Raw genomic sequence first — 13,092 nt, forward strand, 5'->3', positions numbered from 1 at the left:
TAGGTACTTCGTACTACTTTCTAATAAATCATTGCACCAACACTTAAATTAAGTAATGTAGAATTAACCATAGCACAATTATTGTGTGAAAATATACTACCTTAAGCCACATGACATTGTTGACCAGTTTCAGGTTACACTGTCACTGTCTGACATCCTCTGTACACTCTAGTGACTCAAGCCAAATGTCTCATTTTGACCTCCATCATTTCATCTGTGACAACATGTCAAATTTGCTTTCATTTGGAGTTTTACTCTATCAACTGACCATCAACTGGCCGTAGTCTGCTTCCCTGACACACTATGACTTTGTATGTGCATGAGAGCAATAGAAAGAGAGAGTGTGGGGAGTGAAGAGAGCGTGAGACAGACTTCATTTTGTCACTGAGGTGTGGAAAGGTCTGTGAATTGCGGCATTAGCATTGGAGAATCCATAACTCATCTTGGAGTACGCCGATGAGAGCGGTGGGTTCAATGGGAGCACTTCTTTGGATCATTATGGATTATGGCTTAAAATGTGAACTCCGGCTGGCAGATTCATGTGATGTCAGAAGCAGGACTCTCCTACATGTGCTTAAGGACAGTATACGGGCTGTGTGGATGAGTCAGATTGTGAGCCACTGGGTTGGCACCAGTGGCATGACTGGCGCATAGAGGAACAGTTAGATATGCTGGACTCTGGCCTACTCTCTGCAGCCGTGATACTATTAGCATTCTGTGCCTCTGGAGGCCTCTTGGTCATAAAAACGGCCCAGTTGTCCTCTTCGGCCTGGTGAGTGGCTGAGAAACCGTATAGAATCATAAACTTGGAATGCTCTTGAAGTTTTTACACCTTGCAATACCCTGGCCAGTGTTTTAATTAAGTGAAAGCTTGAAGTGGCTGGCGTAATTACACAAGCACGATGGCCTAAGCAAACGAAATATGTCAGACCAACAGGGATGCTTTTGAGATTGTGACCTTTTCTAGTCGCTGTCTCCACATCTAGTTGAGTATAAGGATTAACAACAGTTTTCAAGCTTGTTTTTAACTTTTTTTATTTCAAAAAGACGTAGGGCAAAAAGTCCATGCGATGCAATGACAAACACAAAGTACCTGACTGTGTCAAATATCTCTTTCCACTACCTGATTAATGGCACGAGGACGGCAAGAGGAGTTCAGTAAATAGGTATACAGCCTAGAAACCAAACCAAACCACTTGTCTGAACTCCCAAATCCAACATGACATGAAGCTCATGAGTGCATAAAGAAGAAAGCCCTCAAGGTACACCATAAGCGTGCATGGAGGATCTAAGCTGCAGATAAGGAAAAATTAAGAGCCTGGTGAATCAAAAGATAATCACAAGTCATTGAACTTTCAAAACCCTCCTCGTTAAAAATCTCAGGCAGAGTATGGAAACCTCATTGGAGATATGAAAAAGGGGCTTTCTCTACTGTGGGCAGTTGATAAAAGGAAAGAGATTATGGGACCCAGTTTAGATTTAACCCATTTAGGAGAAATGTGTTTTTATTTTAAATGCAGAAGCTCTCATCATCTGCGTTGTTTTTGGTTTGTGTGTATTTTTTTGCATATGTTTTTGTATATGTTTTTGCATAATTTGTGGAAATCTCTAAAATCTCTGTCAACGCAACACGTAACACAGTCGCAACCTCTGTCCACACTTTTTTTTCCACAAATTTTGACACTTTATTAACCTCAGCCAATGGATCTCCTGCTACAGTCATTGGAGTGTATGTAAATATCAAAGGGTTGTTATTTCCTAGCACGTAAGTGCGTGCTCTGCCCAACATGCTCGTTGGTGCTGTCATGGAGACAGACACCTCTGCATTCGGCATGTCACTTTGTGCCTGTGGATGTCAGAAAATGCTGCACACAAGCATGTGTTCAAACTCTTGGCTCCAGTGCACTGGGAGGAAGTGGCCTCCCAGGGCACAGCAAAGAAAGGCAGCGCCGCAGACTCTTTTTAAGTGCAATGACGGAGACACAGCTCCTGATTTATGGAGTGAGTATGAGCTGGGCGGGTCATGTCCTGCAAGAGAGGCTGGCTGGAAGAGAAGGAGAGGGAAAAAGATAAGAGTAGAAAAGGATTGAGACTAAAAGAGAAAGGTGGGTGTTCGCATATCCCGACCAAGCAGTGAGGTCATATCCACACTAATGTCTATATCTGAAACAAGTCAAGATCAAACAAGTCTGTCACCCACATGGTCCCAGAAATACCCCACAGCTCTGATCTGTGACCAGGCCAAATGGTAAAGCTTGCCCTCAGTTAATCACCACCAGCCTAGGCGGCTGAAATAGTGACTGGAAAACCTAATTATAAGAAAATATAATACCCAGCCAGAAGATGGCCAAATCTGTCCTACAGTTGGCTGTATTTGTTTTTTGTATATATATATATATGTATGTATGTGTTTGTGTGTATATGTACATGAGTTGGCAGCAACCTGCATGTCACCAGCTTGGTACGGCTTGGCAGAGCCTTGAAACCTGCATTAAAATACAACTAAAAATACTTCCTGCCTGCTTCAGCCATCCGAGACGGCAACAGGGGAATTCATCCTGCAATGAGCCCATAATAATCTCTGCTATTTTCTTTCACGCTGCACCTTAAGCCACCCACACACCATCCTCAGTCAGCATCCATCTATTCTTCCAGTCTGTTAATACAGGAAAGCAGCGACAAAAACGTCAATTTAGCAAAGAGGGGAAGAGAGAGACTGAATGTGTCCTCTGTAGTGGCTGGAAATTTACGTGCCCATTGATTTCCTCTCAGCCCGTCTCTCCCCTGCTCACTGCTGCTCTGCAGCAACAGAAATCTCCACCCCAGCGGGATCTCATCGAATCCATCAGCGACCGGCAGTGAGAGGCCGGAGGCCAAGAGACACCTGAACCAAGACACAGCACCGCTCCAGACACCTACTACAGCATCCACAATACTACATGCCATTCACTCTGGTGGAGGACAAGTCGGCCAGCAGCAGGAGAGACGCAAACACACACCAGAACACGCTGTGGAGGAGGTTTAACACTGAAAGTTAATATATAGAAATATAATACAAATACTTAAGCTCATGTCAGGTTACAGCTACATAAAATAATGTATTTTCTTGGCACGCTTTGTTTATTCACTTAATAATGTTTTCTGTAACTTAAAAGAAGTAATGTGTCCCAGGAGGGCCATTACGCCTTAAAGTCCTTCACGGCCGGTTACACAGTGTTCCAGGTTGTAATTTACCCGAATTTAACAACATACAGAGCCATGGGAAATATTTGTTTGTGACTGGCTGAAGAAAACATTTCTTGGCAACAGTTTAACTACTTTTCTACATCCTTGACCAAGTTATATTAAACTGCAGGTAACCATAGCAACAATGCTCATATATCACATAAACTCACCAGTTAACTTACATTAATTAACAAATCATGGGGTTATATTTCATATAGAGGCCTCAGTATTAATTTTAGACTGTTTCATAACCAGTTACAAACTAAAGACTAATGTCTTTAAATAGTTTATTTTGTCCAACAAACCGAAGAAACCCGAATATACGCAAGTTTCAATCTTAAAACTGGTTGGAACCAGCAAATAATACATAATAAATTACTTAAATAAGGATTAATCAATCAAAATTGTTCAATACATGTTTCAATAAAAATGTTTTATGGGTTACTTAAAGGTCTATCAGTGTGGGTGATTGGATTATTGGTCAATGTAAAATAATCCTTAAAATACAACCTACTTCAATGCAGTTTTGAGGGGGAAACTTTTGTTGTGACTTTAAGAGCTGCTACATTTTTCTTTTAGAGTTAGTAGTCTGTATATCAAAGTTTTAGTGTTCTGGTCTAACTGTTGTTCAGGACCAGAATAACATGCTGAGGGAGGTGTGGAAGGATTTTTTTGGCATGAAAAATTAATAGATGTTGAAAATTCAGCTGCTGGCAGCTTAAATACTGGTATTATTATTATTATTATTACTGGCATTCAAAAACTCATGTGATTAAGCCCCCACTTGGCAGACACACATACACACGCACACAATACAATAATAGAAGTCGCACAGACACACACCCACATTGTGTGTTCACAAGCATGTGCACGGCAATACACATTTCTATAAACAAAATACAAACACCCACTCATAAAAAGATTAAATGTTCAAACATGAAAACTGAGAAATGTACCAGTGAATTAGCAGATATTTGTTCTTTTTTTCATTTTGCGTTCAATAGATTCTTCTGCTCAGGCTGAAGTCTAATTAATTCAGAGGGAAATCAAGTGGAAAATCACTGTTAATGGACTTCAGGCCATATTGATATAACTCCTCGATATCTGACGGGTGTAAATGGCCATGAAAAATACTCAGAGCAGAGCCTGATCCCTCTTAGAGCATCACCCAGAAACCAAACAACAGGTTCAGGATCTAGAAACTCTCATTCGCAGAGGCATATGCACCCAACAACAGCTGTTTACTCAAACTGAACACTAAACCTAAAAAGATTCTCTGTTAAAGCTTGAGAGTAAAATCTGGTGCTGGTCCTCTTTTTTAAGAGCAGTTATTTCCCCTCAAACACCAGGAAACCATAATCAATATCCGCTTTTGTTTTTGTAAAAAATCATGACCACAATCTAATAATCATTACATTTGGTCCCAATTAAATCCTACATGCTAGAAGATCATGACGGTATTGACTTGTAAAGAACTTCAATAATGAATTTAAAGCTATTATAGCAAGGCCTATACTGAAAGTAGCCAGAAATTACAATTACTCTCCACTTTCACAAGCAAAATGCCATCCATTATCTCAGGCAAAGTGAAAAACAGCACACTATCAATTATTAATCAATAAGCGCTATGAGCTTATTAATGGCACCTGCTGTTGAGTCGCATACAGCAGCAAGACAAAGAGCCACAGTAGCAGCTTTGTGAGGCTGTACAGTAGTGCTTTGAGCTGCATCGCTGACCCATGAAACTATGAAAGTACCTGATGGTGGCGCTATAGATTAAAATGTTCACAATCACTTAAGTTATTACAGTTAATCCTGATTAGGACACAACTGCACCAAGTTTCACTGCAATCCATCCAACAGTTGTGGGGAAGTTTTACTCAAAATCCAAAATATTTGTCCTGCTGGAACCCCAGGAGGCAGACCGCAAATCAGAAGGTTGCACGTCCTTGAGCAAGATGCTGAACTCCAAATTGCTCCAGATGCTAATGCATCGGTGTGAATGTGGCATGTAGTGTGAAGCACTCTGAGTGGTTGGAAGACTATATGAGTACAGTCAGGGGAGCACCAAAGTCATTAGGATACATCATATAGCAACTATCAATGTCTGCACAGAATTTCCTGCTAATCTGCCCAACCTCTTCTCCTCTTGGTTTTCCTGCTTAACATTTGTGACACTGACACATTCTCCATGAATTCACACCAACATTTGTCCTGATCAGGGTAAGATGTCACATGTTAATACCAGGTGTAAATGGGGTCGCAAACACCCGCTGACACTCAGCTGAGCCCAGCAGCTGGAAGCCGGACCAATCAGCAAACTGCAGGAAACATAATGACATAATGACATGATAATTCATCCCCTCTTGAGACTACTTACAGTCATCTAGGCATTCTACATAGAAAATTAAGCCTAATTCTGCAACGTCATGACCTCAGACTCATTCAGAAGCAAAGACTCTGCAAAGACCAGGCCTACCATACCCTGTCCCTGATTGGCTAGTATTTGTTGCCATGTTTAGTTTAGGCAAGATTTTTAGAAAAATGGATATAAATGGCAAAGAATTAGGGTTTGGGTATGTTGTGATTAGGGTTCAGGGTAGGTTTGTGCTGAATTAGGGTACTGGTACCTTTTTTGGTTTCATTCAGGCACTGGTCATTGCCACTTGAATATTTTTCTTTTCAACCACTCACAACTGAAAAAGTCATCCAAAAAGCCCGACCATACCTCATCCACGTTCTCGAAGGCGTTGATGATGTCGTAGGGCAGGCAAGACAGCAGGTCGATGACAAACCAGGTCTTCAGGTAGTTCATGCGGATGAGCTTGGGGTCGGAGATAACCTCCCCGCCGGGCCCCACGAAGGTGGTATGGAAGTTGAGCACGATGTCCACCAGGAAGATGACGTCCACCACGCTGTCCAGCACCAGCCACACGATGTTGTTCTGCTTGGTCTTGAAGGAGACGTTGTAGGGCACCATGATGGCGGTGTAGAAGGTGAGGATGAGGATGACCCAGTCCCAGGTGGTCTTGAAGGTGCAGTAGTGAAGGATAATGTGGGGAGGCGTCTTGGGCGCCTCCTGCTTGTACTGCGGGAGGATGTCGGAGTTTAGCTGCAAAACCTGGAGGTGGGACACAGCACAAGAAACTTTTTATTAGGTTTCATTTTAAAGAGTACACTTCCTCTTTCAAGAGTTAATTAACATAACCCTTTAATTAATACATATTAAACCACAGTATTAAAAGGTAAAATTGCACAAATATCTATTTCTAGCTGCTTCAATGGAAAATTATTGTACAAATCAGTGTCATGTGGGCTCTTAGACTTGACCTGCCTGTCTACAGCAGCCAAGTCAGTACCATCATTTAAATGACTTCTTTAAAAGCACCCTTTAATAGACTCGCCTCTGTGTAACTTTGATCCTGCCAACTTCTGAATCTCATTTACGCTCCTACGTTTACCTTCATCTGATCTCTCTTTATGCATTTCAATCGTCTTTTAATGTGTCACCCCAAGTTTCTTTTTTCATATTTAATTTGTCTGTAAAACTTTTTGTGAACTCTCCTTTTAAATAAATGCTACACAAACAGTATTATTATGCTTATAATGTGTAACATTTATAACTTTTACATTTATATTTATTCACAACACAGCATAATACCATAAGAATATTGTACTACAGATGTACACTGTAAACCTTAATACAGGAATTTAGTGATAGTAGTAGTAATTAAACTTAAAATGTCTAGTTTTTAGTATTTTCTGACCACTTCAGAACTTATAAACATTAATTCTAACTCGACCGGCATATTAAAAGACTTCCCAGCATGCATTTGAGCGTTACAACTCTCGTGAGACCCTCCTTTTAAAAAAAGAAAACAGATTTAATGTAAACTTGCTGTGTCTAATACATTTTTAGATAAGTCATGGTTGTTTGTTTTTACAACAATGCAAACATTGCAAACCATGATAAAAGTTAGTATTGACTTTAATCCCTACCCCCTTAATTAAAACATAATAAACTGAATTTGAACACTTTTACATTCTGTCTTTGTGCCGATGCTGGAACAAAGTATCTCCAACAGGAGCAGCAGTAAGTTCTTTGTGTGAACTGAAGAACTGACTCTTCAAACTGATCAAATGTAAAAGAAAATCACATTTGTAATGTTTGTCAGTGTGACCAAACAGCTGTTGGTTCAACTTAATATTGTGAGCTTAATGAACTTGTTTTCTCATGTTCGGATAACTTAACACAATTGGTTTTACAACTCATATGAGCAGGCTTTGACATTATACTACCGTGCACATGTGCAGTGCAAACACATTACAACACTTCTCACAACATCACTCTCTGGAGTAGTTGCCAATTCATTATCATGGCCTCTGGTGGAAAAACAGGCTTTCACTGGGTGGAAATTTCACCATTATTTTGTCTTTTAACAAAAAGAGGAAGAACATCACAGTGAGGCGCGTGTTCTGCCTTCCAGCTGTGAAAACGGTCTATAGGCTACTGCCTGAATTTGTTTAATGAAAAGAAAGTTGTTGTATTTTTAAATACACTGAGCAGAGTTTTCTTTTCTAAGGTTGTTCTGTTGTCTTATACAATATATGGCATCTTATTGACATTTCTTTTCTCTTTATTTGCATATTTGTGTTGAGGTTATCCAAAAGAAAGGAATGGAAAGTAATGAAGTTACGTTGAATATACTTTAATATTGTGATACTTGGATTAGGTTACGAACTACATTTCTTAACAGATAATTAATCATTGTTTTGCAATCCTGCAAATATGCCTTTGAAGTAATAATTCAACAACAAGTTCAGCAAAACTCAACATTTGTAAGACAGCAAATGAACATGTTTAAGTTGAACTCAAAATGATTTACAGTGTATGTACAGTTTACTGCACATTTCAAACTTCTTTATTTTGTCTTTTTCTACTTTCACTTTTTGTTTAATTGTGTATGTATATTACATTTTTACAATGTATTAATACATAGGATATTTATACTATGTATATATGTATTTTATTACATTGTGCTCAAGATGCTCGGTATACATACACTTTTCCATCGGGGAAAAGTCCTCAAAGGGCACACAACATAAAAGAGAACACAAGATAAAACTACTTAAAAAATAAGTATAAATAATGATATAAAATATTAAATCATAAAAATATATCCACAAACAAAACTCAGCTAATCATAAACAGTAAAATAAAAGAAAACATAAGGAACAACAAAACATTATGCAAAAGTTCAGTACCTAACTTTATACATTTTAAACACAGTTCATCTCTAACTAGCACACATCTTCTAGATTCAACAAATTCAAACTTTATCTATTTGATCTTATTTAATTTGTCAGGATTTCTGGCCCAGTTTTCAAACTACACTTTAAAAACGAGCACAAAGATAAAGAGCCTGATTCACTGATCATCATTAATTCACATGCAATTCATTGTTGTATACTAGGAAAAGTTTTGTTTACTATGTCAGTTATATTTCTAAAAGAAGCCTGTAGCAAGTTGTACGTTTCTATTTCACCACATAAATGCATTATGACTGTTCTGAAAAGGCCAGAGAGCACAGACTATGAGGAGAGAGTGAAGAAGGAAGAGATAAAATTACATTGAAATAGATGAAAGAGAGTAAGAAGTAAAAAAAAAAAAGTTCAACTACTTTGTTTTTTAGCCTAGTCATAATAACCCCCTGCTAAGTGTATGTAGAGAGGGAAACTACTGCAGTAAACCTAAATTAGTGATATTTTTCCTCTCCAGTTTGCATCTGTATTCATCTCTTTTGTTGCTCTGTAACAAAGCTGCATAATGAATAAATCTGGCTTGAAATGAGACAGAGAGTGAAGAGGACAGAAAATGAGAAAAAGAAAATTAGACGAGAGGGAGACGAGAGTTGACCGAAAAGAGAAAGAAATAACAGCCATTATATTTTGCAGTCTGTTGATGATCACCCCTGCTGAGCTCGGCCTCCTCTGCACAACTCAGACTGCATTAAATCCGACACGCAGCGGTTTGATTTCCTCCGCAGGCCACACACAGATCACACATCAACCATTCAGCTCGTTTTACACTAAACTGCATATTATTCTGTCTGTATCCAGCTGCTACACAGATGAACTGTAATGTAGTCTATACAGCCCCAAATATACCATAATACATGATTACACTTCCTGAAATACCACCCAAATATATTACAGCTGGTACTTTAATTGCAACTTTTACAAATAGTTATAATTATAACATTGCTGTTTGATAATTACTACTAATAAAGATGATGAAAGATATGATGATAGTTTTGATGATAATATATTTAAATCTTCTTCTACTACTACTACTACTACTACTACCACCACCACCTTCTAGTACTGAGTTACTGCTCATACTGTGTAATACTGTTGATGATGATGGTAATATCAAAGCTATTACTGCTACTGTAATCAATATGGCTGCTACATGTACAACTACTACTAATAGTACATATTGCTGCTATAGCTACCATTATTTTACTATTTATAATACTATTACCACATTGGTGTGACTACAAGGGTCTACTACTTCTATTGCTACTACTGCTACTACTATTACTGCTACTGCTACTGCTACTGCTACAAATACTACTACTACTTGTAGACTTCTTATCGGGGGGAATTCAACAATCTTGCAGAGTGCTGCACAGAAAACAACCTGCTGCTCAACGTCAGCAAAACCAAGGAGCTGACTGTTGCTTTTGATAAAAAAAGAAGGAAAGACACACTCCCGTCGACTCAGTCTTCACCCTTAATCATGGGACATGCATGGTCCAGGATGGGAGGACTCTGCAGCGGGTGATTTAAACCACCCAGAAGATCATTGGCATCAGGGATATCAGTGAGGTGAGGTGCCTGCAGAGCCAAAAGGACACTAAAAGATAGCACCCGGCCACCCCAGCCACAGCCTGTTCACCCTGCTGCATTCTGGGAAGAGGTACAGAAGCTCTTGCTGCCGTACCACCAAACTTAAAGACAGCTTCTTCTCTCAGGCTGTGACTGTTAAATTCTCAACAACTCATCATACAAATTATTTCATTATATTTTTTTCTTTTCATTCTACAACCTTGCATTGTAAATGACAATAAAACAACCTTGAATCTTTGAGTAAGAAGAAGATGTGTAATTTTGTCTAAAAATGTGTTATTTATGTAAAAGAAAAAGTGATAAAATCGTGAATTAAGCATATCATTACACCTCTAAACTGCTCACAACAAGGTCTGTGACTAATCATGAGAAACCAGGTCATGATTTTGAGGAAGAGACATAGCTGTTATTAAAAAAATATGTTTTAGGTGTTTTGAGGACCACAAGCCGAGTGCCATCTGGTTCCATTATACTTGAGAGAAAGCAGACATCTCTACAGCCGATATCTCCAAAATCTGGCAACTCACACCAAAACAATCTATATAGATAAACAGCATGACAGTTCAGAGGACATATGTATTTTTAATTTTGGGGTTAACTGTCCCTTTAATTAAGTAAGAACAGGTGCTACAAGTTTTTCTAGATACAAATAAATAACTACATATAGTAATGTTTGTATGTTTAGACTATACAATGCCATTACTGTCATAAAAAGTGTTTTTCTTTATGAATGCATCCATTATGTGCGTGCTTTAGTTAGAGTAACTATGTATAAATTCCATAACTGGCTTTTACAGTAGACAGTAAGACAGTAAGGTTGTAAACAGCCATTTAACAGAGAGCAGGCAAAATCATTTGTTGACACCATCAGTAAAGGTTTAAGCAGTCAGAAGCTACGCCATATAGGGCCAACAACATTACTAGCCCACCATTTTCCTTACAGGTAGCTAATCTAATGACACACAGCATCACCAGTACAATGACTAACAGACCAACGTTGTTTATGTACACAAAAACAAACCTTAAGCCGAGCTGGCCCACATACTCGTGACATTACACACGTTTAAAGATAGCTAACGTTAACTCTGGCCTAAATAAAAACTGTTAGCAACTTCTTTTGCTAACAGCCATTTAACAGTCAATTTAAAGACTCACACCCTCACACACTCCTGTTTTTGGCAATGTCCAGTCCACCATGTTTAGTTCTCCCACTCTCGCTCAGTTTTTAGGGATACATTTATCAATTTATTCTCTCCGAGTCCCTCCTCAGCTGGACAGGTGAAAGAAACACATCTGCTTTGAGCATATTGGCTAAAGTGGAGCTAATAAACACATGCTCCGACGTAAGCACTCAGCCGTCAATCAAAACATGGAGTCACCTGGCGTCAACTTTACATGAAATTATCCAATCATTTGTTTCTGATGTAAATTAACATTGATAGACACACTTTTTTAAAAGAAAAAGTTTAAAGTCTATTAAAAAATAGATAAAACCCATTTTACTCTGTGCCTGGGGGGCTGAGCCGCCTGAACGCAGGTGTAACTAATAGCATTCATTAACAGTGGCAGTCTCCCACTATCAGATCGCAGCTATTGTGCATGCTGGCTCATACTGACACACCTCAATGTGTGTCCTGATGGAATGGAGATATGCTTAATGCCATTAGTTACACCTGTGCTTCCCCTGCTATAACAAGTTAAACAGCCTGCTGTGTGAGGAAGAAACATGACCTCATTTGACTTAAAAGGACAAAGTAGTACATACTCCTAATTTCAAAATCTTGTACCTTGATATTAATAGCCTAAATTCAGCATTTCAAGAGGTTCTTGCCCAGAGAATTTGAAAGGCCACTGCAGAAAATTGGGACAGCTGCCAGACACACAGGGTGAGTATTACTTTATCATGAAGAACACACTTTATCAGGTGTCTGTCTGTCTGTCTGAGTATTCACTCAGTGTCCTGCTATTTTTTCTGTACTCTTTTGTTAAAACTGGTTAAGGAGTTGTTATTACATACATATGTCCAATAGCACCTAACTTGAAATTGCATTAGGATTGGTGGTTTTTATTTTTCCATATGTTTTAGTACTTGGCTCAAAAAAGTTAACTGTCTGATATAGAGAAAAGTCACTGTGCAGCAAATAAATACTGTGTTTTTACTCACAAAAGTAACTGCATTGAGCAGTTAAATGGGAATGTACTTTTATAATCAGTGATTCCCAACCCGGGGTTGCCAATTTAAATTTAATTTAACTCCAAATTTAGGCTAAATTTTAGCAATGAAAAAACTAACTTGGACATTATCATCGAGAGTCGTTGACCTCTGACCTCAAAATATTATGCTTATCCCATGCAGTTTGCAGGCAAAACCCTGCATTTTCTTTTTCTTGTGGTATAAATGTATAATTTTTGCCTAGAGTATTTGAATATTTCTGCATACTGGGGTCCATAAACAGTATTGGGATTGCATAAAAAATTGGGAATGACTGTAAAGCTGAGTCACATACTTCAAGCCTCCCCTGCATAAGTCAGTGTCCCGCTTGCGCCCACCCCAGTCGAAATGGCCCCTGGCAAAACAAAAGAGCCAACCTCAGTCTACAGCATCAAGTCCAGTGCAATTAGAGCCTTGAACCAAAGAAAAAGCCCCCTGCCAAAATAATGCTGCCCATTTTATCAGAAGCTGTCCAAAACCATTTAAACCAGCAAATCTGGCAACACTGCCCATATGTTGTACACCAAATCATCCACCATGATGTTTCTTTTCCTTTTTTTCTAAGTCTAAACTCTAAACAAGGACCATGCACAATCTTAAAATAAGAAGAGATGATTTATGCCAGCTCTAGCAATAAGCTAATTTCCATCTGCAGTCCCTGGACAGGCACAAGCAGAACAAACATCAGACACTAAAACCATTCAAGTACATGCAACACCATTACATTGCCTCTATCACACTAA

The 13,092-nt window shown here is 38.8% G+C and overlaps 1 protein-coding gene across 1 annotated transcript; it reads right to left on the minus strand.

Annotated features, from left to right (window-relative positions):
* Positions 1-5,456: 5,456 nt before the first annotated feature.
* LOC118336870 (potassium voltage-gated channel subfamily H member 5-like) lies at positions 5,457-6,692 on the minus strand. The gene is made up of 3 exons (XM_035673629.1): positions 6,687-6,692; positions 5,954-6,346; positions 5,457-5,546 (listed from the first exon to the last, which is right to left on the minus strand). The coding sequence occupies exons 1-3, from the start codon at positions 6,690-6,692 to the stop codon at positions 5,457-5,459; spliced, it is 489 nt and encodes a 162-aa protein (XP_035529522.1).
* Positions 6,693-13,092: the final 6,400 nt, after the last annotated feature.

The sequence above is a fragment of the Morone saxatilis genome, unplaced genomic scaffold (assembly GCF_004916995.1).
Source record: "Morone saxatilis isolate NCDOM2014 unplaced genomic scaffold, NCSU_SB_2.0 Contig3, whole genome shotgun sequence".
In the NCBI taxonomy this organism is placed as follows: domain Eukaryota; kingdom Metazoa; phylum Chordata; class Actinopteri; family Moronidae; genus Morone; species Morone saxatilis.

Bases quoted from the DNA above. Each gene is read 5' to 3' on its own strand.
- LOC118336870 (XM_035673629.1), bottom strand. The intron at 5,547-5,953 runs GTATGGTCGGGC...TGTTTCCTGCAG, and splicing joins CCTTCGAGAACGTGGATGAG to TTTGCTGATTGGTCCGGCTT.